General features: G+C 37.1%; 2 protein-coding genes across 2 annotated transcripts; both read right to left on the reverse strand.

The window, feature by feature from the left end:
- Positions 1-2,890: 2,890 nt before the first annotated feature.
- Positions 2,891-14,072, reverse strand: LOC116287277 (transmembrane protein 116). Its single transcript, XM_031693943.2, has 13 exons — positions 13,754-14,072; positions 12,491-12,534; positions 11,906-11,969; positions 11,048-11,176; positions 10,293-10,397; positions 9,992-10,047; positions 8,691-8,780; positions 7,659-7,713; positions 6,456-6,524; positions 6,323-6,374; positions 5,812-5,904; positions 5,551-5,630; positions 2,891-4,398 (listed from the first exon to the last, which is right to left on the reverse strand). The coding sequence occupies exons 1-13, from the start codon at positions 13,847-13,849 to the stop codon at positions 4,252-4,254; spliced, it is 1,080 nt and encodes a 359-aa protein (XP_031549803.2). The 5' UTR covers positions 13,850-14,072; the 3' UTR covers positions 2,891-4,251.
- Positions 14,073-15,642: 1,570 nt separating this feature from the next.
- LOC116287320 (trifunctional enzyme subunit beta, mitochondrial) lies at positions 15,643-24,109 on the reverse strand. Its single transcript, XM_089033211.1, has 19 exons — positions 24,008-24,109; positions 23,565-23,621; positions 22,937-23,012; positions 22,643-22,687; positions 22,274-22,305; positions 21,653-21,720; positions 21,484-21,571; positions 21,169-21,290; positions 20,760-20,825; positions 20,235-20,290; positions 19,972-20,008; positions 19,814-19,861; positions 18,707-18,871; positions 18,535-18,614; positions 17,811-17,858; positions 17,401-17,488; positions 17,226-17,300; positions 16,540-16,704; positions 15,643-15,941 (listed from the first exon to the last, which is right to left on the reverse strand). Exons 1-19 carry the CDS (start codon positions 24,081-24,083, stop codon positions 15,906-15,908), a joined length of 1,428 nt encoding a protein of 475 aa, XP_088889337.1. The 5' UTR covers positions 24,084-24,109; the 3' UTR covers positions 15,643-15,905.
- Between the last annotated feature and the right edge of the window lie 139 nt (positions 24,110-24,248).

The raw sequence follows: 24,248 nt of genomic DNA on the forward strand, positions 1-24,248 counted from the left end.
AAATTATACATTTATTCAGCTTGACATCTTAGACTTAACATATTACGTCACTTGGTGGTTGTTATAGCAAACCTTAAAAGATTGCAAAGATTATTATTTATAATTCACAACACTGACATATTTCGATACTCAGAAATTATAACAAGGTGCTGAATAAGAATCATACAAAGTTTTGAGGATTTTTTTAGAGAATTATATTGGAAACTTTACAGAAATTTCGTAAGAACTACTTCATTTAAAGTTTGGTGTCAGAATGGTTCATTCTAGCTCACATCATAGCGAGATTTCCTTCGAGTTGTGTGGAGAAGAATGGAATAATCATTTCTACTATGGTCAAGCTTTAGGATTTGGCCAGACATCCTTGGCTGAAATCCCTCAAAGTTCATCTGCGATGCCTAGAGTGTATTCCGACGGTCTTTGCTTCTATATAAAAGAACCGAGAACACTATATTCATATCAATACACTTGTCTCGAAAAATCTCGTCTTCGCTACATAAATGAACTCCAAATGTATCCCAGAGTTCTCGAGAAGAAGTTCATAACTGCTATCGTATACTACCCTGTTTTCAACAACGGTGTTTATGGGCCCGAGTACACGAGCTTCAAGGATTGTGTTTGCGTTGTTCCCAAGAATCACGATCGTTATGTATCTAGTAAAGTTATCAAGGAGAAAATGAAAGTCGAGAGGCATAAATGTGGGCTGAAAATCCAACCAAAACAGAGAATTAATACTTATTCATCTTCGCTCTTTCTGGCTCCAAAGTGAAATTCTACATGAGTAAACTGTTATTTGAGTGATTTAGATGAAACTACAGGTTTCTATAGTATTTATTATTCAGCGAGGAAGTTTATCATTCACTTAATGATCACCGTCACTTATCATGACAGTTTTTGAGAATATTATTATATTTAACGTGTGAAAAAGTGGAACAGCTTGAATATATTCATTATAGTATTTCGCCTCTCAAACAAGTGGTTTTTAAATATGAAATGGCATGAAAAATGCGAATGGAATAAATGCATGGGAAAAAGAAAGCTTTCGTCATTGAATGGATGAGACTGTAGCTGCAGGGAGTGTTCTTGTAAGTTTGGTTTACTTCAGTTGTTTTAAACGCGAACAGGTGATAATTGTAAAAGACAAAGAAGTTAATTCTACTTGTTTGATACAATATTTAGCATAAGAAAGAGATTTTGACAAGCCGGGAAACGACTGAACTAGCTAGGCGTCCGACATCGCGTTCATATGATATTTCGAATTCAATATCCAAAAACTCCAAATAGATCTCATTCATAGTTGACTTGATCGTTACGCATCGCATTTCATCAACCTTCGCTTCAGTTCAAAAAAGAGGAATTGCTCTACAGAGAGATCGAGTTCTTTTTTCTTCCGTTAGTTTTTATCATTGTTGATGCTTATTAAATATTTAGTGGGAAAACTTTCCGAGTTTATTTACCAATTCAATTCTTTCTCGTTGTATCTATATAGACAAGTATTTATTATCTCCAACTCGCTTGAATCTGAATCGTCAGAAAAGATGACTGACTCTTGAAACTGTTACGTGGAAAAAGAAAAAAAAAGATCGAGGCAGATTGAATCAATTTTAACTAGTTGAACGCTGAAATTTCATTTGCGTAGCCAGAGGCAGGAAGGAAAAGAGATTTTGAAATCTCCAAACCTTTTTTTTAATTCGTATTTCTGCACACAAGAATAGAAACCAATACTTTATGACTCCATTTTCCAGTTCACCTGTATTATTTTGAAGAGTATTTTGAGCTCTAAATAAATTAATCAAATGACCCAATATACCTTTATATCTGAATGTTATGTTATAAAGTTGTGAAATATGAATAAAAAATAAAATAAAATAAAATAAAAAAACAAAAAACAAAAAGCAAAAAAAAAAAAAAAAAAAGTAGTATATGGCTAAGACCGAAAAGGCTTCTGGTTAACGAGATGAGGCGCAACCATTTTCACCATTTTACTTACGAATGTTTTTCCATTCCAATTCTTTTTAGAATAACATTATTTTAGTTTCATCCCCATTAATGAGGTATTTACTGGTAGAAGTGCTTTCTCTCACTTCACCGTTAGTAATATTGTGGCACTTGCTACAGACACACGGTGAGCAAGTACGTCAGCAGCATCATTGACTACAAAGCGCGCGCCATTTTGCTCCATGTGTCGGCGTCTTTGGTAGAGCTCTCTTGTATTGGGGCTCTCGATTATCTTCTCTGCTTTGAGGTGTTTTCTTCGGGTTATCGATATTTTTCCCTCATCAGAAACCCGACCAAGTGAAAGTTATACAACTTTAGGTATTCATTAGCTTTTTTGTCCTGATAATTTTGTGATTTTTTTTATTTATTTATTTATATTTTGCGATTTTGTCCACAATAAATAAGTTTTTTTCAGGATACCAAGATTTTCCTAGACGAATGTCTCTTTTGAAGGATGAGGCAAAAGATTTCATATTTCCGAAAATGGCCACAAAAATCGCCGCAAAAATCGCCAGTGTAAACGGGGCTTAAAACGCGCGCATGTCTCTGTACTGTGATATACTAAACGCAGAGAGCTGTAGAGCGAGAGAAGCAATCCTAAAAACATGAGGTGTAGCCCAGTTATCTCTTGCTTCTGGAGTGCTCTACAGCTCCCAGTGTTTATACTTACAGTAGTGAAACATCAGCGCTACATCAACGACTTTGCGCTAGTGTCTCTCTCCTCTCGTATAAACACGCTAGTCAGCCAATCAGCGCGCGCGTTATATTTCAAATATTTCATAATCATTACCCATTACCAAACATGAGAAGCGCTTATCACAAAACGATAGCTTGGGCTCCCTGTGTAATATTTGGGTTTAGGATTCCATAGCCGCAAAATGACAATCTTGAATAATTCGTTAATAATCATTTAATTAATAAGTTAAATCTATTTACAAGTAAAACTGTCACACACAACATAATGTTTCAAGATAATTTAAAATACTATATAAATACTATTGAGTGGTTTTCTGTTTTCGATCTTCGTGCAACTTCTTCCTTCCTTCCTTCCTTCCTTCCTTCCTTCCTTCCTTCCGCGTCTTTCTTTCGTTTATCCTTTCTGTTTTTCTTTCCTTCCTTCATTTTCCTTCGTTCGTTTCCACTGTCGCTTTTTCTTTCCTCGTGGTTCTTTCTTTCTTTTTTCCTTCCTACCTACTTCTTCTTTCGTTTATCCGTTTCCACTACCACCTTTCTTCCTAACATTTTCTTTCTTCTTTTTCTTTTTCCTTCTTATTCAATTTTCTCCCCTTGGAATAGGAAGGTTTCGTTTACTTGGCTTGTGCTTATGACGAGTGGTTTACGTTTTTACTTGCAATTACAATCATGAATAGTTTCTGACTCCGATAATGACACGACTATAATCAAGTCTTTAGCGAAGCAAGCACAAAGCAAGCACAAGGCACTGGATCGCCACACTAGATTTTTTATCTTTGATCGCCTCGCGTTATGAAATCTTGGCTTAGTCAATAAAATAACCCCTTTATACTTTACTGCAACTGTGGTTTGACTTAATAAAACAATAATAATTACTTAAACTTAGTGCCACATAAAGTTCCCACTTGTATATAATAAACTCTTCTGAATTATTTATCTGCACCATATATACATTACCCACATTAAAATTTAAAGTCGCGTTAAGAGCTTTGTCGCGGCCTGGAACAGTATTTTTGTCCATGGCAAAGTTTTACCAGTACTTATATTAATACTTAGGTCTTCTTATGTTTTTCCAGCCATTTCTGGAATAGATTCCCCCGTAGCCTCGCATTTAAATGCTTCAGGATGAGGTTACAGTTGGTAATTCTCATGGGAATAAATATGGCACTGTGCGATCATTGCCCATGTTTTATCAGGCTTATTACAGCTCTTTTCACGTTATTGCATCCAGAAAACTATGACAAAATAAGCTTTAAGGTTTATCTGTTTCTGTCCATCATTGTTATCAGCGTCTGGATGAGTATGTTAGACTGACTAAATTAACTCCCCCCACCCCCTCCCCCAGATGACTAGATTGAGGTGGTTGCAAAAACATAGAAAGTGTTCTAAGTCTATTTCTAGAATTAGGGCTAACTGACTGATTACCTGCTGACTTTAAATATGATTCGAGAAGGGGTGGGGGTGGTGATGCAAGTCAGAGGTTAGAATGAGAGAGATGCTAACAGGGCCTTGAAGAAAAAAGAATTACCCAAGCTGAGTTAACAGAACAAATGGCATCGCATCTTACATCTCACCCGAGGAGCCATAGGTTTGCACCTGCATTGACGACTCATCGATTAATCTTTGTCGATCGGCTGCAGTTCGGAAAGTCTTTCTTGTCCAACCATAAATGATGCTGTTCAAAAAGCCTTGTAATGGTGCTGTGAGAGCCTAACAACACCAAAAATAGAAATTAGGTAACAGCTCAACTTAATTCCAGGGCTCAAACTTGATCTGCACCTGTAATGCTACTTGGTACAAGCTAGCAGGGGTAATATTGTTTATTCTCTAAATCTAGCTTTGTTGTGATTGTACCATGGTCTGATACTTGTAACAAACAAAGGATATGTAAAATAGAGGATATATATGGGCGCGCGGAGATACGAAATTTATCTTCGAGTGTTGAAAAGATCTCTCACAAGTGAGCGCAGCGAACGAGTGAGAGATTTTCAACACGAGAAGATAAATTTCGTATCTCCGCACACCCATGTAATATTCTGTTTATTATATAATTATCAATGAAGTATGTTTTGGCTTTTTCAGGCAATTCTTTCCGTGTATTTTTGAATAGTCATCGCAATGGTGTTATCTTCACACGTGAAAATAACATGTTATTTTCACGTGTGAAGATATCAGTTTTTCGAAATAGAGAAAAATAGATATTTCATTGGTAATTATATAATAAATTGTTTTCTTTTGCTTTTCTGGCAGCAAATCATTGAGGAAATTGACCCATTGTCAGCAATGAGATTTTTCGCCAGGAGGGAGGAGGGGATTTATATTAATGTAGATATCATGATATCAATGGATCAATGCTTCTTCTACGTATATAATATTTAACCTTTATTTGCCTAAAGCGAAGTGATTATTAGTGGAATATTTACGAGGTAAATATCACCATAATCACTAAGCCTGAGGGAATAATTGTTTTAGTATAATTTTAGACTTGAATATCAGAGAAAAGTTGAAATTCAGGATAAAAAAACGTTTCAGTATTTTTATTTCCGATCAGAAAAATTTTGGAAAACCTAATAATCACCGCTCCAGCTCCGCTGTTCCTGTTCCTGCTCCAGCAATGATCATAGTCTTAGAATCACTGGTCTCTTGACCAATCACAGCTCAAGAAACTCTATATTCAAGTCTGAAATATTTTTTAAAATTATACTACTTAGCAGTTGTTCGCCGAAGGTGAAGTGAATATCGGGGAATATTTACTGAGACGCGAGTCTTCGGGCGTACAATATTCACCTCCAATTAACCAATGAGCGCATGCATTCTTAGGAAGTACACAAGCACACAGTTCCCAACTGAAAGCTTGCATACCTGAATGTAATATGGTTGGTCACAAATGGATGAATGTTTGCCGAAGATCTTGTGTAAGTCTTTACATGCAATAACAAAAGCTGGAAAAACAAGTGTTAAAAAAATACAAAACAACAATAAAATTTATTTTTTATATATTTAATACACATGTCCAAACTTCAAACGTAGTATAAAGGCAAAAATACCAAGTGGGTTTCCTGTGGCTTCAACACAGGAAGCCCAATCCACATGGAAATATGGATAGTCTACATACAAACATACCTGGGAACCAACAGATAATAAATATGAGTATGAACAGAAATATTCGCTTCCTCATGTTAGCCATGCTTGTACGCTGTGTGTTGGTATGATATCCTAAATGATGATAGATTGCAGAGGTTTTAGTTACATAAGCTTACATAGTTTACATAAGTTTACATACGTCGTACAAGAATGTGGTTCTTTTCACAGCAGCCTCACTAGTGTGCATATATGAAAACTGCAAATGCTGGTAAGTCATCCAGTGGACTTCTGGCTTTTTAGTACTGTCTTGTTGTATCCCCCCTGACCTGCAGTAGCTCTTTCCTAATCCCCCCCCTCCCCCATCTCAGCCAGGACTGCCTCACCAATGGACTACTTTGATGATGTGAACCCCCCCCCCCCCCTAGTGAATGAGACATCCTCACATTACCAACATAAATAACCACAGCTAGCATACTGCATACCAATGGAAAGTTGCCAGGTGCTGGATGGAAAGCAAAACAAAAACAAAAGCACTGCTTGTTTGTACTACCTGAATGCTTGAGTGCCTTGGTATAAATTCTCTCTGTCATGTAGTACAATATCTGGAAAAAATAGAAGAGTAAATCAAATGTAGTATTTGACTTTATCGTGTTCATGCTCACCAGTAGTTATAACACACTCACCAATAGCAACAGAATGGAGAATGCAAGAGAGATGATCATCATGAGAGAATTATATATAGCCCATGATGTCTGTAAAACAACAATTTCAAAAAATGGATGAGAGAAACTAATGATCGAAATGGGACAATGAATAACAGGGGTATTTCCAGGATTTTCCCTGGGGGGGGGGGGGGGTATTCAGACAGGATTTGGGTAGGGGTGTTCCGCTGGGATTCTGAAAGGGGTACCCTGTTTATGACAAAAAAACTCAAATTTGTAGATCTTTTTTATGACAAAAGATATAATTTATTGCACTGAGTTCCTGTTTCAATTATCATGCTTGTGTATCACTTTTTGAAGACCATAATAACCTGTTTCGGTCAATACGAAAGGAGAAAACCGGGATTTGACTGAAAACTCAGGAAAAAATTGAAACTTGAGTGAAATTGCATACCCTGTTTATGACAAAAAGCTTGAAAAACCATACCCTGTTCAGCTGATCATCCCCGTATAGTCCATATATGGGAGTACCCCCCCCCCCTGGGGATTTTCCATCCAATTGATCTAAAATGGTTAACAAATAAAACAGCTTCTTCTGTGCTACGTTCAGTAATAAAGCACACAGTGAGTGAGTGTTTCTCACACTTCTTGAGTGCTTACAGCGCTTCCTAAGTACTTTATTACTGAGCGGAGCATGGAAAACGCTGTTTTATTTGTTTTATTATATATTTACTGATTTTATTTTGGTATTGAATTTATTTATGCAAAAAGAAACAAGGTCGCAGCATCTAGCAACACTTAGCGCACATGGATGATGTCAGCACTGTGCTCTGTTCAGCATGCACGTACTATCCGAACTATAATATAATGTCATATAAATGATGTCACTTCAAAGCTGGGGTGTCATAAATAAACCAGTGAGAGTAAAACATTGCAATCAAAATATAAAACTCATGAATTATTGTGTCACTGCTATGAAGCATGAAGTAGCAACGTTATTTTTTTCATTTGGATGCTCATAGATATTGGTGATTTCAAGAGGAAAAGTGACCTCAGTTTTGGAAATTTTCTCACCATCCCCCCTCCCCCCCCAATAAATGCACCCTGGGACTCCTATTGAATTAATTTACTACATGCATTCCACATGATATATATAACACAAATATAACATCTTATTTGCATATTACACAGGTATCCCAAGAAAAACACCACAACACTACTTACGTCTACAGGATTGGTGGTGCTAGGAAACTTTGGGTGATCAAAGAGAAATAAACACCTAAAAGGGATAAGTTCAACAATTAAAGTAATAAATTATTAGTCAATATTAATATTTATAATAGTAATGATGAAAAGGTAAATTATACATCTTCTAACGGCAACAATGATTGTCGCAAGACCAAAGAAATGCGGCTTATTCACCTATTGGGCACTCTTAGTCCCAACGGGATTAATGAACGCTCTACTTTCAACTAACCTTTTCTTTTATCTTTTGATTGTTTGTTTTTGTTTCCTTGCCTACCTTGCTCTCATTGGTTTCTTTTGTCTTATTCTATCATATATACACTCCTTTCTACCACTTCTTTCTCTTTTACTCCAACGAAGGACTAGCAACCAAATCGTCAGTAAGTTTTTTCATCTTTTCACGGTGTATAATTTACCTTTTCATCATTACTGTTTCATTAGAAACACCGACGCAGCTCACACTAGTTTTTAGCTAGTTATATCTTAATATTTATAATGATCTTCTAACAAATTCATGTAACTTCCTTTAGAATCAAGTTTTAGGGGTAAGAAAAGTAATAGTAGTCAAGGAAATGACAGGGCTTATTTCTCAATTGACACGGTTTTCTTTGTTATTCACAAGGCTTTACTTTTGTTATAACCCTCATTATAAATGCGAGGTCAATATATAGTTATCAACCCGGTTAATAACTATATATAGACCGTTCGCATTTATAATGAGCAACATTTGATAGAAAACCTTCTCAATTGAGAAATAAAATACTTAATTACCTCGAACGTCGGCAATAAGCCTATACATCCCTCGGGCCTGCGGCCCTCGGGATGTATATGGCTTATTGCCTCCGTTCGAGGTAATTAACTCTTACTTTTTAAATCTTTATTGTATGACCTTTAAAATGATATAATATCATAGTTTTATAGGGTTTTGTTGAACGTTTTAAGTAGAGAGAGTCTTAGACAAAACATAAATTATCATAAAGATATTGCATTAAAGATACATTTATTTTTTACCTTGAGCAGAACAAAGTTTTGTTTTTTGCTTCAGTATCCAGTCCTTTAAACTTTACAACAAGAGGAATGATCATGGCAACTGGAATGAGCCTGTGGAAGGATAGATAAAAAGAGTCCATAAAAAAAGTGTGTGCAATTGGCGTAAATTTTGAATAAAATCTGTTTTTCTTTTGACCTTGTCTGAGATAACAAGTATGGTGTAATAGACATGCATGACGACCTTTTATACCTACACTTCAGAATCCCTTTCAGTAGCTTTTTTGTCATGCTATTGTTCACTATTGTCGTAGTATTCTCAAAGGAGTTTTAATATTTGAATATGAAAAAAATATTTTGAAAAGGATCGTGGTAGGGTATAAGGTATCAGGATACCCCAAAATTGGTCAAAAGTATCGATTTTAACATTTTTACAACATTTTTGCGATAAAATATATAATATTCTTCAATTTCCCCCCAAAAAAATTTCAATAGTGATTTTTAATAGCGAGTAATAAAAAAACAAAGGAGCTTCCGCTTAGTCAGAAACATTTTTGCGTTTTTCTCGGAAGTGATTTTGCGTTCAGTTACCCTTACATTTTGAGTCCGATGTCAAAGGGAATTTGACCGATTTAACTGAAATTTTGAGGAAGTCATCTTGGATAGTTGTTCTTCAAAAGTGTGTCTCCGATTTTTTAATTTTTGCTTATTTCCAAAGTTATCGTGGATTTTGGCTTGCATACCGGTGATATAGCAGCGTCATAACGTCATAGCGTCATAAAGAGCGTATAAAAAAGCAATGGGGCAACTAATCAAAAATCGGAGACACACTTTTGACAAGTGATGTCTTGTGATTTCGGAAAGGTAATAAGCATTAGTTTCCGATCATTAACGGCTGTCGTCGAACTCCGCGAAGATGCCACAGTGAAAATTTGAATAATTCGCTCTAACTTAAAAGGATAAATGTATTTTACAAAAAGGAAAAAAGGAATAGTTTCTACATTTATTCAGCTTTCAGAAAATGTATACTTTGTTGAGGTTTCCATTAAAAAGTTTTGTGCTATTAAGAGTTGAATGCACAATGGTCGCTAGGGGTACCCTGATACCTTAAACATTATGGTTGAGGTCTATGTGGACTAGAGCTTTGAAACCAACATATTTTGTTGATATGTTGTTATGATCATGCTTCATAATTTGTTGTTCGTAACAAAGCTAGTCCATAAAAAAAGCATCCTGTTTAATCGAACTTATTTGACACCAATCAGTACACTTATGTTATGTATCAATTATCTAATAGATTTATAAATTAAATGAGTATACATTACCAGCAGCCCAGGTAAAGTACTCTAAATGTCCAGGTATAAAAATCGCTAGTTGATACCTGAAAAATGTACAAAGTTTAATAAATTATTACTAATTAATGCTAGCCCTCTCCGCAGACGACTCTTTGTTCTTTTCTCTCTTTTCCTATACTGGGCTTCCTGTTTATTTTCTTTCTCCCTGCCTTAGTCTTTCTCGTTTTCATCACAGGAATCTTGAAATCTCAAATAGCCACAAAAACCTGAACAAGTAGCATGGACAGGAGGCTTAATTAATGATTAAATAATTTTAAATGAAACAACTTACCGTGGTAAAAAGCAGATTATGAAGCCTGAATGTTCTTTCTTTTAAACGTATATAGACATTGATTCCGTAATTCACAGTCAGAAAGAATGAGATGACAAAGAAAGCCTAAATGAGATAAAAACAAGTTGCTTTAATAATATAAGCCAAAGAAAAGTAAGATTCATTCAATTATTTTATCATTTTATCTAAATCTTGTGCATTATGAGATTCATCTGATTATATATTTATTAAATTATTAATTTTACTCAAAATTGTGTAAAACATTTATTTGAGATTTTGCTGGCAGGCTGGTGCTGCACAATAAGACACAGAGTCCCCTTTGAGGTATTTTGCACCAATTGCCAACCCTGTAGAATCCCAATACCCATCCTACGATCAACCCATTAAGAAATCATTAGTAAAGCCCAGACACTGACGGTGGTCACTGCAGGGTTTCTTTACATCCTCAGTGATTCTTTTACGTCCCTCCATTGCAGGGTGAGGTAGTGTGGAGAGACATGGGACCACGATTTTAGGTGGTCATCCGAGCCACAAGAAGGTCTAACCATTCGTAGTTGTTATTATTAAGGCAGCACCTTCTCCTCAGTTATTTTAAGACCCTGAGTGTTGGTCTGGCTGGGACTTGAACCACAACCTCCCCACGAAAGTCTGATGCTCAACCAACTGAGCCAACTGGGTAAATTCACATTGCATACTAGAATTAATTTCATCGATAACATTGCATCCACATTATTACAATATTACACATACTCTACCTCTTCAACACAATTAAAATAGAAACAGTCCACTCGGTGATGTTCTCGAAATGCAAACAAAATAACTCCTATTACTGACATGACAGCCAGAAGAAGATTTGCAACAGCCAAGTGAAATAACGGTTGTACCTAAAAAGGAAATTTAATTTGTAACACTGAGCTTGATTATTGTTTTGTTACAGATACTGCACAAATAAAGCACACAGGGCTTAAAATAACAGCTGATCAATAACCCACTTCTGAGATATGCTTCGCTTGTCATGCACAAAGGTTTCAGCATGAGGCTACTATTGCTGGTCATGATCACAGGCAAAATTAGTTTTAACTTAGTCACCTCATTTCTGGATAAACAATGCTGATCAAAATGACCATCAAGGCAAAGATTTGACCGGACAAGTCCCAGTTCTGGCTGGAAATTGTCTGACATGTCCGGCCATTATCTTAGCCCTAAACACAGATGATAGTAATGGGGTGATATAATGAAGTTAAAGATCAGCTAAACTCAATCTGTTTGAGTATCTCTAACATAGATAGTGTTGTAGATAATTAATTTCCATGCACATTAATATTCAGCATATTTAGGTAAGCTTATGAGTAAGTTTATTATAGCAGCTGATTTGAAAACACCAAGGAATTATGAAACATCAAAGCATGTCCATCTATACTCCACCCCTTCACTTTTGGTTTTAATATTGAAATAATTAATGTCATTCCCCTAAATGCAAGATTCCTCGTTTGAGTTACATCCACATAACGTCTTCTTAAGCATTTATTATAAACAGAGAAATGGTACTCAAGGGAATGACATGTGGGCTGAAATAGGAAAAAAATAAAGAAGGAATTAAACTTGGTACTTACTTCAGGGCTGTTTACGATTTTTTTCCACAGAGAATAAAATATTATTGAACCAGCTCCAAAAATACTGATAACAAAAAAAATGTAGAATATGAAGATTAGAAAATTCTTGTTTTCTGGCCATAAAAATGAAATGCGGAATGTGAAGATTAGAAAAAGAAATGTGGAATATACAGATTTAAAAAATGATTGTTTTCTGACCATGAATGGAAGAAAAACGTTAATCTCAAAATATTTTTTATGGATGAGGTGGTTTGAGAGAACATATTTTATTTTTTTCCGGTCCGGTATCCTAAAAAATTGTGCGTTCCGATTGGCTGTTTTAGCGGGCAGTATTTTGTCAGGATCTGACCGTGCGCGCGGTATCCTTTGCCGCTAAATGACAACACAAAACGATTACGAAAACAAGTAAAAAAATGTGGAAAAAAAAAAAGTTATTTACCGTCCTATAGTCGGTCCGGATAGGGAAAAACTGTGCCCTCGGTCTTGAAAATGGACCTCAGTCTAATGGCCTCGGTCCGTATATTCAAGACCTCGGGCACAGTTTTTCCTTATCCGGACCTCCTGGTCGGTAAATAACATATATACCTTAGAGTAGATGAACAGCAGTAAACAATAGCAGATGCCTTGACCTGTAGGGGAAAAGGTGAAAAACATAATATATCATGCAACAACTGCTTTATCATTGCCATAATTTTACAAACACTTTACGCGCATAGTTTGAGTAAAAAATTCATTGTTATTTAGAAAAGAAATGAAGTGTCAGAAATAGCTAAGAAGCTAAAAGTGACCAAAAGCCAAATAAACTCAGAACACACATTGACAGTGTCTGGTTGTGGTGAATTACTATTCGACAGATAAATACTTTTCCAGTGAATATGTCAATGCTGTTATCCAATTAATATGTCTACTAGATAAGATTTATCCGTTGGATAGCGCTATCCACCCTTCCTACAAAGGAGCACAGCAGGGTGGGAAAGGGTTTCTGCATGACAATATTGACAGTGCCAAAATTAGCTGTTTGATTTGTGATTATATTTCCAATTAAGCCACATGATGCTGGATCACATATTGGGATGTTATGTGTGATCCATCGTAGGTTAAAAAATATCATAATGAGCAGCGACTGATTGACTGGCCATTATTCTTAACTCATGGATATGCAAAGCATAGAAATAAGTTAGTATATGCAACACCATCTTTTTTCACAGACACAAGCTGCACTACAAAAATGATTATAACATCAGTCATGTTGGGTGGCAAAAAATCACCCCCCTTCACCTCCAAATAAACGCCTTCCCTCTCAAATAGAATTCCGTCTGGGTGGGAAAACTAAGGTAAAACTATAGAATACCCCGCAAGGAAAATATTATAGTAGGCTGCCTATGCACCTAGGCATTTGTTGTAGGAATAAACAATCGAGTACCTTGGGGTTTAGGGTTAGGATTGGGGAAGGCTTTGTAGGAATAAACAAAGGCTTCGTAGGCACATAGGCTGAGTAGGAGCGTAGGCTGCGTAGGCTTCGTAGGCGTGTATGCTGCGTAGGACGAGTTTATAAGGGGGAAACAAATGTAACAAGAAATCTTAATGAAAAAAATCTGGAAAATATTAATATCATCTAAGCGACATAAAAAGATAAAAACGCGATCAATCTTGTGCTGAATAGAAAAGAAGTCAATCTTGTACTGGATAGAAAATACGAACGAAGGACTTGAAGCTATAAATACCAGTGATCAAATAGAATTTTGTTGCAACCATCAACAGATCCATGGATATTTGCAAAGCTTTGAACTCAACATTTTCAAGTTAATCTGGGAAAAAGTCTGATATATATTTTTTAGGTATACTTACTTTAGTGTTGTCAGTAAAACAACAAATATCACGCACTATTTCAATCCTAATTTTTCCAACTTGAGTCATATTCTCCCACGGCACCGTGCCCGCCATCTTTGTTTACTTCGCCTATAAAGATGTCAAAATATCGTTTCCTTTGACATGAATTATGACGATTTACGCAAGGTATTGATGGAAAAACGAAGATAGACGAAGTTATTGATAGCTATTGATCACATTGATGTTGTTTTGAAAACGTTTCTCGCGAGATTTTGCACATTTTGTTTCGGTTTCTTTTGGATTACGTATAAAGTTACCGTCAAACAAGAAGACTGGAAAGGAGGAAATGACCTGCCAAAGATCGCCAAAGAACCCTTGGGACTGGAACAAGAGAGGTGTGGAGGGGGAGGGGTTTAGGGCAAAATGACGGGAATATGTAATTTATAAATTTGAACTATATTTTTGAAGCTTAGACCTGAACGTGAACTATAATAAAACTATTGCATAACCAAGGCTTTTGCCCCTTCTATTTGTTGAAACCATTGAAACATAGTTAGCCTCGGCGCCTTCTAAATCAGGTGAAGGGATCAGTGGCGGATCCAGGGGAAGGGTGTAGGGGGTGCGCACCCCTCCCTGGTTCGACTTTGTACCCCTACTTCAAAGATTTAACCAATACATAATTGTTTTTCCCTTTGATTTTAAGGGGTGCACCCCTCCCTGGGATAACTATGTGTGCTGCACCCTTCCCTGAACAAAATCCTGGACCGCCCCTGGGGATACTCCTAAATCAGATAGTTCAATTCTGGTGTAAAGAATACCCATCGGCAAGGGCGGATCCGGGGGGGGGGGGGGGGGGCAAAGGGGGCTGAAGCCCCCTTTCCCTTCAACAGAAAAAAAACGATGCTTTTTTATATCGTTTTCCGTTGTGTTGACGGAAGAAACTCAATTAGCCCCCCCTCTAAACTCAATTAGCCCCCCCCCCCTAAAATTTTGGCTGGATCCGCCCTTGCACGGTTCAGCTAGAAATTCTCCGATTTCATACCCTGAAAAATTGCGGATGAAATACCTTTCATGTTTTCAAATTTCGACAACTTCTCTACGTAAAAGGATTTTTATTGATTTAAGGCTGCGTTCATAATGTAATGATTTTCGGGAAAAAAATAAAAATATTAATAAAGAAAATAAAAATTCAAACGCTTTTAAATATATCGAATTCGGTCGTAGCTTACACTGGTCGCGTGACGAGGGATTTCGGGGAAAAATAACGCGTGATTCGGGATTATGACCACCCCTTCCAGACCCTGATGGCGGAATTTCCTACAAGTGATACACAGCCTGCCCACCTCCAATCAATTATTTTGATAATTTATTGACAGTGATTGGCAACTGTCACAAGGCAATAGCTCAGACTATACACGGGATCTCTATATATCATGCCCGCAAAGGACTTCTGGGTAATGCCGTGAAGACTTCTGGGTGCTCTTGCGCAATTTCTGCATTTTCTGACCAGGAAAATAAAGACGGGAAAAAATGTTTGACCTGCCATAAAAGTTCAAATTTACTCGTTAACTCTCTGTAAGTCTCTTCGCAAGTCTTGGACTTAAAATTTTCGCGTACATACAGTCGACTCTCGTTACAGTGGACACCCTCGGGACCGTCACTTCATGTCCGTAATAGCGAGCGTCCGCCATAGCGAAAATTATTTACGGTAATTTCTTTGTCAGTATTTTTGTCGGGGATTTTTCTCCTGTCCGTAATAGCAAGGTGTCCGTAATATCGGAGTACTAGTGTCCGCAAGGCGAGAGTTGACTGTATTAAGTTGGAGCCAAAATATTATGGATCCTGACCTGCAAGTTTTAAATATTAAACTAAATGATTATATTTATCACCAACAACGTTCAAACAACTATTTTTGCGTCTTCAATTTTATTATCCCATCGCATCAAACAATACAGAATAATATTGTTACTGTAGGAATACGAAAACATATGCTTAGAACCGCTTTCGAAACCTTGAACATTTTCGCTCCTCTCTTAGAGAATATTAAATTTAACCGTACAACAATGATACAGATAAGCTCTTATTAGGAAACATCTTGAGATTAGGCTGGTACACCATTAAACAATCAGTAAGATGGACGACAACACATGCAATGATGGTGATGGTTAGTTCAGGCGGGATAACGCTCTACTATCATGCCATGACCCTGTGGAAATAAAACGTAGTCGTTTAGTCGACCAAAAGTTGTTTCAGGGTTCAATCTGTGAGTTAGCTGTGCCCTGACTTAGATCAGCCCAGAGGTTGTTTCAGGGTTCAATCTGTGAGTTAGCCATGCCCTGACTTTGATGAGCCCAGAGGGTTGTTTCAGGGTTCAATCTGTGAGTTAGCCATGCCGACTTTGATGAGCCCAGAGGTTGTTTCAGGGTTCAATCTGTGAGTTAGCCATGCCGACTTTGATGAGCCCAGAGGTTGTTTCAGGGTTCAATCTGTGAGTTAGCCATGCCCTGACTTTGATAAGTCCAGAGGTTGTTTCAGGGTTTGGTCTATGAGTTAGCCATGCCGACTTTGATGAGCCCAGAGGTTGTTTCAGGGTTCAATCTGTGAGTTAGCCATGCCCTGTCTTTGATAAGTCCAGAGAGTTGTTTCAGGGTTTGGTCTAAGTTAGCCATACCCTGGCTTTAATCAGCCTAGAGGTTGATCAAGTGCAAAAGGAAATTTTAATATATCTATATGCTTAACCCATACTTTATCTCTACCCTGAGCCCTTCTTCTAAACAGACTAGCAAATAAGACACCAAGCTTACCTGTCCACCTGCAGCACAAGCAGCAACCAGAGCATACTTTCCACCATCATTAATAAGTCTGTTAGCTGCAGTAGTGACTAAACGAACCCCTGTAGCACCAAATGGATGACCAATAGATAGGGAACCACCCCATGTGTTCAGCTTCTCCAAGGGTGGAGCACCAATCTGTCATGAGGATAGCAAATAAAGTAACATGTTAAAACCCTGAATGAGTGGATTGATGCATGAATGAACAACAGGATGGGTGGGTGCGTGGATGGATGGATGGGTGGATGGGTGGGTGGATGGATGGGTGGATGGGTGGATGGGTGGATGGATGGATGGATGGATGGATGGATGGATGGATGGATGGATGGCTGGCTGGCTGGCTGGATGGGTGGATGGGTGGATGGGTGGATGGATGGATGGATGGATGGATGGATGGATAGATGGATGTGGTGAATGGATGGATGAATGGATGGATGGCTGGATGGATGGATGTAGGGATGGATGGGTGTAGGGATGGATGTAAGGATGAATAGGTCAATGTGTAAGAGGATACATGGGTGGATGAAAGAATCAACTCTCCTAACAGAGGGTCTTGATCAATGACAGTTCACTGCACAGAAACTCACAGCCCTTTAGGACCAACAAGTCAAATTGAGTCTTTAACCCAGAAACTCATCATATAAGTATAATTAATTTACCTTTGAGCTCCTTCCCATGTAATTCTGTGCAAACCAATCTGAATCCATGGCCTTCATGTTTGCCAGAATTTGTCCCTAATGAAATTGAAAAAAAAAATGCTCAGTTTACCGGAGAATTCTCCTATCTCCTACCCTTAATGAAAATCCTGGAAAAAAGAAAGAAATTGTCACTTACAGCAAAAGCTTCATGGTATTCAAATATGTCAATGTCACTCATTTTCAATCCAGCCTTTTCTAGAGCTTTAGGGGTCGCATAAGCTGGTCTGTAGAAACAGAAAATAAATATGATAATAAGTGTGTGTGAGATGGATAAACACTTCCATGAAGACATTAAAGAAATACTCAGCTTATTTACATGTAAATTGCCATATGGAAATATAGTGACAGCATTTAACCCATGAAATAAAAAATACTAGTCAAATAGACACAAAAGAAAACAATGAAATTAGGGTCTACTAATGTGTTCTATTAGTCTAATACCTATTTCAAGGGTTCAGTGACCTCACTCTAAGGACTTTCCTTTGAGCAAAGTAAGTAGAGAAAATGGACATTATAGGAACAACCTTTCTATTATTCATGACTTACCCCAGGAGTAGCTGGTCCTTAGGGTCTTGTGACACATATACAAATTCCCTACGAAGAAAGTTTTTAAAGTTATAAATGAATTACTACAAGTAAAATAAAAGAGTTTTTCTGAGAACTCTGGTTTTTCTCCTTTACAAACGTCAATACTTTTTAAAAAGTTTTAATTAAGGGAGACTGGCAGAGCTGACAGGAAACAAGAATCATTGTTTATCATAGCTTTGAAAGCTTCAATTGTTAGTGTCTGTGAGGTACAACCGAACAAATTAAACGATAACCCTTACTTCACATCAGCCTCTGCATGTTATTTTGTTCAGACTACACAGGACTGAAGCCAACATTTTTTACCTTCAGAACCATTTTTCCCCCTTGTAAAAATATATTTATTGTGTAGTTCTAAAAATTATCCATACCCCCCTCACAGAGGAATGTTTTAAGACACCCCCCTACCCCCCGGAAATCCAATTTTCTTCCATACAAACTCTGTAATTTTTGTTCTTTCTCTGACCCCCCTACTCTTCTGAAATTCCAAATTCCTCTGTGGGGTGGGTATGGATGATTTCTGGAACTACAAATTACACAAGTAAATAAAAGAATAGGCACACTGTTTTTCAAACTGGACCACAGTCCATTCAAGTGGTTGCTATGGCCTGGCTAAATACAATAAATAAATAAGAAACGACTCAGTTACGTTATTGCTAAACCCAGTATTTCGGATAACACTCACCTTAAGTAAGCCTTTGGCTTTAGTCCCATACTGAGAGCTTTGTCTTCACTCATTATTATACACGCTGATGCTCCATCAGTCTATTAGGATAGGATTATGATTAGTATCAGGCATTCATTGCTGTTTATCCTCGCAACATGAAAAATTGTTTAAAATAAACTTTTAAACTAACCAAGAAGGACGAGTTGGCTGCTGTGATGGTTCCATATGGCTTGACAAATGCAGGTTTAAGTTTAGCCATCTGCTGTTTGGTTGACACTCGGATACCATTATCACCTGTTAAGACATTAGTTGTGCCTGGGACTTGATATGCGAGGACATCTGTCAATTTGCCTGCCTGTAGGAAGAGTTTACAAAGATGACAATCTCTTACTATGGATGTCACCGATCTGGGTGACACCAGAAAAACATACCTCGTTCATGCTTCCAAACGTCTATGACTCTGCCAACAAACATTAACCTTTTAGTCTGCATTCCTCTCTTGATGTTGCATCCTTTTGATATATATTTCTTTCCCACAAATTATCAAAATGTGGAGAAAGTCAATGCAGACTAAAAGGTTGTTGTTTGTCAGCGGAGTCATCAATCAATCAATCACTTTATTAATGTATCGTTCTACTAGTTTGCCATAAATGAGCATACTAATCGGGGACATGTAAGCATTTGGAGGCATGACCGTGGCATTTTTTCTGGTGTGAAAACCCACATCAGTGACATCTGTAGAAAGATAATCAATAACTTGGTTGCATTAAAATCTAATTCCAGTTTTACTCTGATTTAACATGAGCATGGAAACAAGGTGGTTGCATTCAACATTTTAATGTGACTATACAATTCTTGATTCACACATTGATTTTATGATTTTTTAATTTTATGTAGGACTCCACTTCCCAGACATTAGTAATAGATACATCACTTGTCTGGTGGGCAGTGTTTCCCATATACTATCCCTCTCATAAATGCCCTCTGGTGACTATTGACAACCCAGAAGGAGCAAGGAAAAGAGAGGTTCCTGCTACTAACCTAAAAAAGTTAATTCCAACATTTTAATACAAAACCAAGCCTACAATTTTATTCTACCAATCTTTAAATGTTATTGGACACTGAAAGAACTTCTTGTCTAATCTAAGATGGTACACATTTGATTTTGAATTTAGCTTGTTAATTTTTGTGGAAAGAGGGAAATTTAGAACCTGAAGAAAACCCCCATGACCAAAATCTATTCATAAGTGACATCCAAAAGAATCAGACTATTTGTTTCTCGGGTGCTACACTTTACCTCGCTTGCTTGATGAGCCAGGGTGTGCGATCTCAATGCATAATCATCCTGTAGAACAGGGGAGAAATATCATGAGTGTGGTCGTAAAGTATCTATAATGGTTGTGACAAACAGAAACAGCAGTAAAGATTGATCATAACTTAATTTAATTTTCTTACTTGTTCTACTCTGGACACATGGAACGCCGACGCAAGTCTACAAAAAAATCATTTCATTAGATATCATTTCTCTGTTTAATGGTTGCACATGGAAAGACATGAATATGGCCAAAGACAACTCCAAACAAAGAATATACTTTTCAAGAGAATGACACATGGTCTGAAATGGGGGAACCTTATCCCCCCCCCCAGGTAAAGAGGTCTATGGTCTATTCTTGGGTAGTTATGGCATAACTGCAATCTTAATAGGAATATCTTATCACCTGTCAGCACTGTGTCCCATAGTTTCATTAGTTGAGAATTCAGCTACTGCGGGGAGCTGTCACAAAGGGAAAAGATAAAATCAAACTAGACATGAAAACAGACAAACGGGAAAAGAAAAGAAAAGAAGTGGAAAGGATGAGTGCCCCTTTAGCAAATGATTGGTTTTTCAACTCAACATTATCATCACTTCTCCCACGTGGCACTTTATAGGCCCAAATAAAGTTCCAATAGAGGCTTTGCACCATCACATGATAGCAGCCATGACAGAAGGTACAACAATAGAGTCACTATCCCCTGGAAAACTGAATTCTTTCTCATGTAAATCAGATTAGACCAGATTCAATTGTTCCTGCCTCGTGTCATCACGTGATGGTGCAAAGCCTCTATAGGCACTCAAGGTTCATTTTGTTCATCATCATCTTTTGGGCCTCTTGTTGGTCCACAAAAAGAAGATATTACACCTTTCTCTATATCTTGTTAGATGTGTGTGTATACATGTATGTGTGAATGTGTGCAATCCTCACCTCTGGTGCCAGAAAACTTGGTCTTATACGAGATAATAGACTTAGTCTTGCACCAAGTGTTTTGGCCTAAGAGGAAAAGCAAAAATTAGCTAGTATACAATTACTTAACATAATTGACTCCAACATAATTGCAAGCGAAATTAGTGATTTACTCACTGGTATCACGTCAAAAATACTAGGATATTTCTGAATTTTGCACACATAGTAGCTCAAACATTTAGGCTTTTAAGGGCATATTTAAAATTTTATTTTTCAGTCATTCTTGCCAATTTTCATGAAACTTCAGATCCTTGGTAAAACGATGGCTTTAACTTTGTCTACCAAGTTTGGAGAATGGTCAAGTAATGGTTATTGACGTCAACAATCTAGGAAATGTACAATGCTGCTTATTAATGTAATAATGCATCACCTTATTTAGAGACAAGAGTGTTTTTCTCAGAGGTCTGCTGAGTCTGATAGGAACATCTGACATAAACTCAACTCCTCCAGCTATGACAGCATCCATGTGACCAGCCGCGATTGCACTAACGCCTATAAAGAGATAGAAACCACCAACAAACTTAATGATAAAGAAATCTCAGGCAACCATTAAAGTAAGGGCAATGCAAGTTATGTCAGTTTCAGTGCATTGAGAAGAAACAAAGAGGACTGTCACTGGTATGAACCAGACACAAACTTGTTTAGCATATATTTTCATGTCATGTGTTCTCTGGAGAGGACTTACCAGTTGTAATAGCTTGGTTTGATGAAATACAAGCCATCGTCACTGTGTGACAAGGTATCTTGTCTGAAAAACCAGCTCCTAGAGCAGCCTAATAGAGAGACAGTAACAAAGTATAGCAAGACCCTAAAGATTTTGACATACATGTATTCCAAATGCTTTTTTCTCTTACCTCCCTGGCAATATTACTTGTTTTGACTTCTTGAATCACAGTCCCAATTACAACATAATCAATAGAATCTGAAGATGAAAAAGAAAAAAAGGAGATTATTAGTTGGTTCTCTCCTGTGCTTCAAGGGTTTTTTCCTCCATGTTCACCAGTTTTCCACCCTCTGCAAAAATCAACTTCTACATTTCATTCATGAGATATAAAAAGTTGACATCCCTCTCACCCCCCCCCCCCCCCCCTCCCCACAGTTTACAAGAGTTCACCTTTTGAGCGCTAGCCCAAAACATGTCATATTGTGTTACAGTTACCAAAAAGTTCAAACATCGTTCTCGGATTCCCATACAAATTTACTGAATTTAAAAAGAAAATTCAGATTGATTTCTTTAGTTAATACTTTTCTAAGCAGCAGTAAGAAAAGCTTTAATCAAGTTAGAGAAATGATATTTTGCTAGTATTTAGAAAGTTAACTAAACAAACCAGTACATTCATACGGAATTCCGAGAACAATGTCTGAACTTCTTGGTGGCCGTAACAAAATCCAACACGTTTTATACCACGTGATGACTAGTGCTCAAAAGGTGAATTATATTGCACTTTGTTCAGAGAGTACTTTAAATACATTACCTGTACTAACACCAGTCTTTTTAAGCAAACCTCTAAGAATAGGGGGAAAGAATTCAATGTTAATTTGGCATTTTTGTATATAATTGTGTTGGGCTTCCTGTGGCATGTTCTCTCCACAGGTAACCCATTCCATGATATTGGAAAAGATTATTTTGCAGGTTTTCTTCTTCAGTTCATAAAACGTCCAAACAAACTATATACCATCACAAAAGCGAAATAGCAGATATGTCCTTATGAAATAATGCAATCACTCTAAAATGATTGATACAAAATCACTTGTATTAGTGCAACAAGAAACAAGCCGTTAAGCTAGCTAGAGAAATAAATAAATAAATAAATAAATAAATAGAAAGATATAATCATACTTACTCCAATGCTCCCCTTTGAAGATCATGAGGCATAAGGTTGGCATAGCTGGAAAATTATTTATACCATCCATGAGTTGATGCTCAAAAATAATATTTTTGTAAATTATAATAACATCACTTTCATTACCCAGAAGCTAGACAATATTTAATTATCAGCGTAATTTCCTTATCACAGACTTTATTATAGATTTTTATTATACATTTATATCATATTTAAATTTCCCTAAATTGTCACCAAATGTTATTAATATTTAAGAGCAATAAACCTCTGTTCTGTTCTGTTTGGTAAACCTACTTTGTTCCAGCCATTAAGAATGGTGTCCTGACTCCATCAACAAGGACCACATTTCTGCCTGTTGTTTTCGCTGTAGCTATAAAACACAACATGAGTTTGTGAATAGCAGCATAAATTACAAATACTTCAGTTAGTAGCCTATTCTTAGGGTGTATTTTACATCACAGCAGCCATGTTGGTTGATGATAACAAAGCATTCCTCATTATCTTCTCTTGTTAGATCAACTAATACGGTGATTGTTTCAATGTTCTTTACATTTCAAGGGATTTTTAGTCATGTGCCCCTCTCCCCCCACAACTAGGCCAGCCTAAACCCCTTTTATATACAGGTCATAACATCTTCTATTGTTAACAGTATAGAATTGATATGGTTTCGAATTGTGAACGATTGCAGCACACACATTATCAAGGTAAGAAAAAGATAACAATTTATTATAAAGCACTATACTGATGTATGTACATTATGAACAATCAGGTATAGGTCCATCATGGTTACAGCATGTCAATATCATAAAGAGTTCTTAGTTGTAAGAAATCAGCTCTATTTGTAGTGACAGATATACAATGTGATATCACAAAATCTGAGTTATTGCTATCACTGGTTTGAGAGTATCCTATTTCTCCATACCTTTTGCAGAAGATGCCTTCCTTTTCTGTGCTACAGTACTGCTGCATCTGGCTGCCACTAGAAAGAATACCAAAATACAAGATCACCACAGCGAAGGATGAGTAAGTTTTATACTTACAAGTACTGTACAAAAAATGTACACGTGTGGGGTGACCACAAATTCTGTCAAAACTATGCATAAAACCTTGTCATAACTGCTAACGGGAGCTTACCTTCGAGAGGACATTTTGATCAATCATTCATAAAAAACGTACTTATACAATAACCACAATTTTAAAGCCTTTTCGAATTTTTAACTTGCATGATCTCTGTCATGGTGGACCCGAACGGACTTTGACCCGGAACAACAAATTCAGAATTAAAAGCCTTGGTTCAAGCGAAAACCAAAATTACAGCTTGTATGCATAGTTCATAAAGAATTAAAGGTAGATCTTTGTACTTACAACTATTTAAGGCGTTTCTGTGGCTACTAAGAGTCAAAGATCTCCACATTTTTCCTCCTTGTGTTATGGCCGCCATCTTGGAAGAAAAAGTACCTGTGTAACCTCGCCTCGAATTGTCTACGATTGATTATCGACGGATAAACGACGTCCTGTTGCCTTGGCTACGATCTTATGTCGACTTGCCGAGTGTAGGCCGAGGAAGGGCTTCGAAGCTCTCCGAAGGAACATTATGGTCTGCTTT

This window comes from Actinia tenebrosa, unplaced genomic scaffold (genome assembly GCF_029948245.1).
Source record: "Actinia tenebrosa isolate PJP-AT-01 unplaced genomic scaffold, QUT_ActTen_1.0 PGA_scaffold1__47_contigs__length_23844297, whole genome shotgun sequence".
Classification (NCBI taxonomy): domain Eukaryota; kingdom Metazoa; phylum Cnidaria; class Anthozoa; order Actiniaria; family Actiniidae; genus Actinia; species Actinia tenebrosa.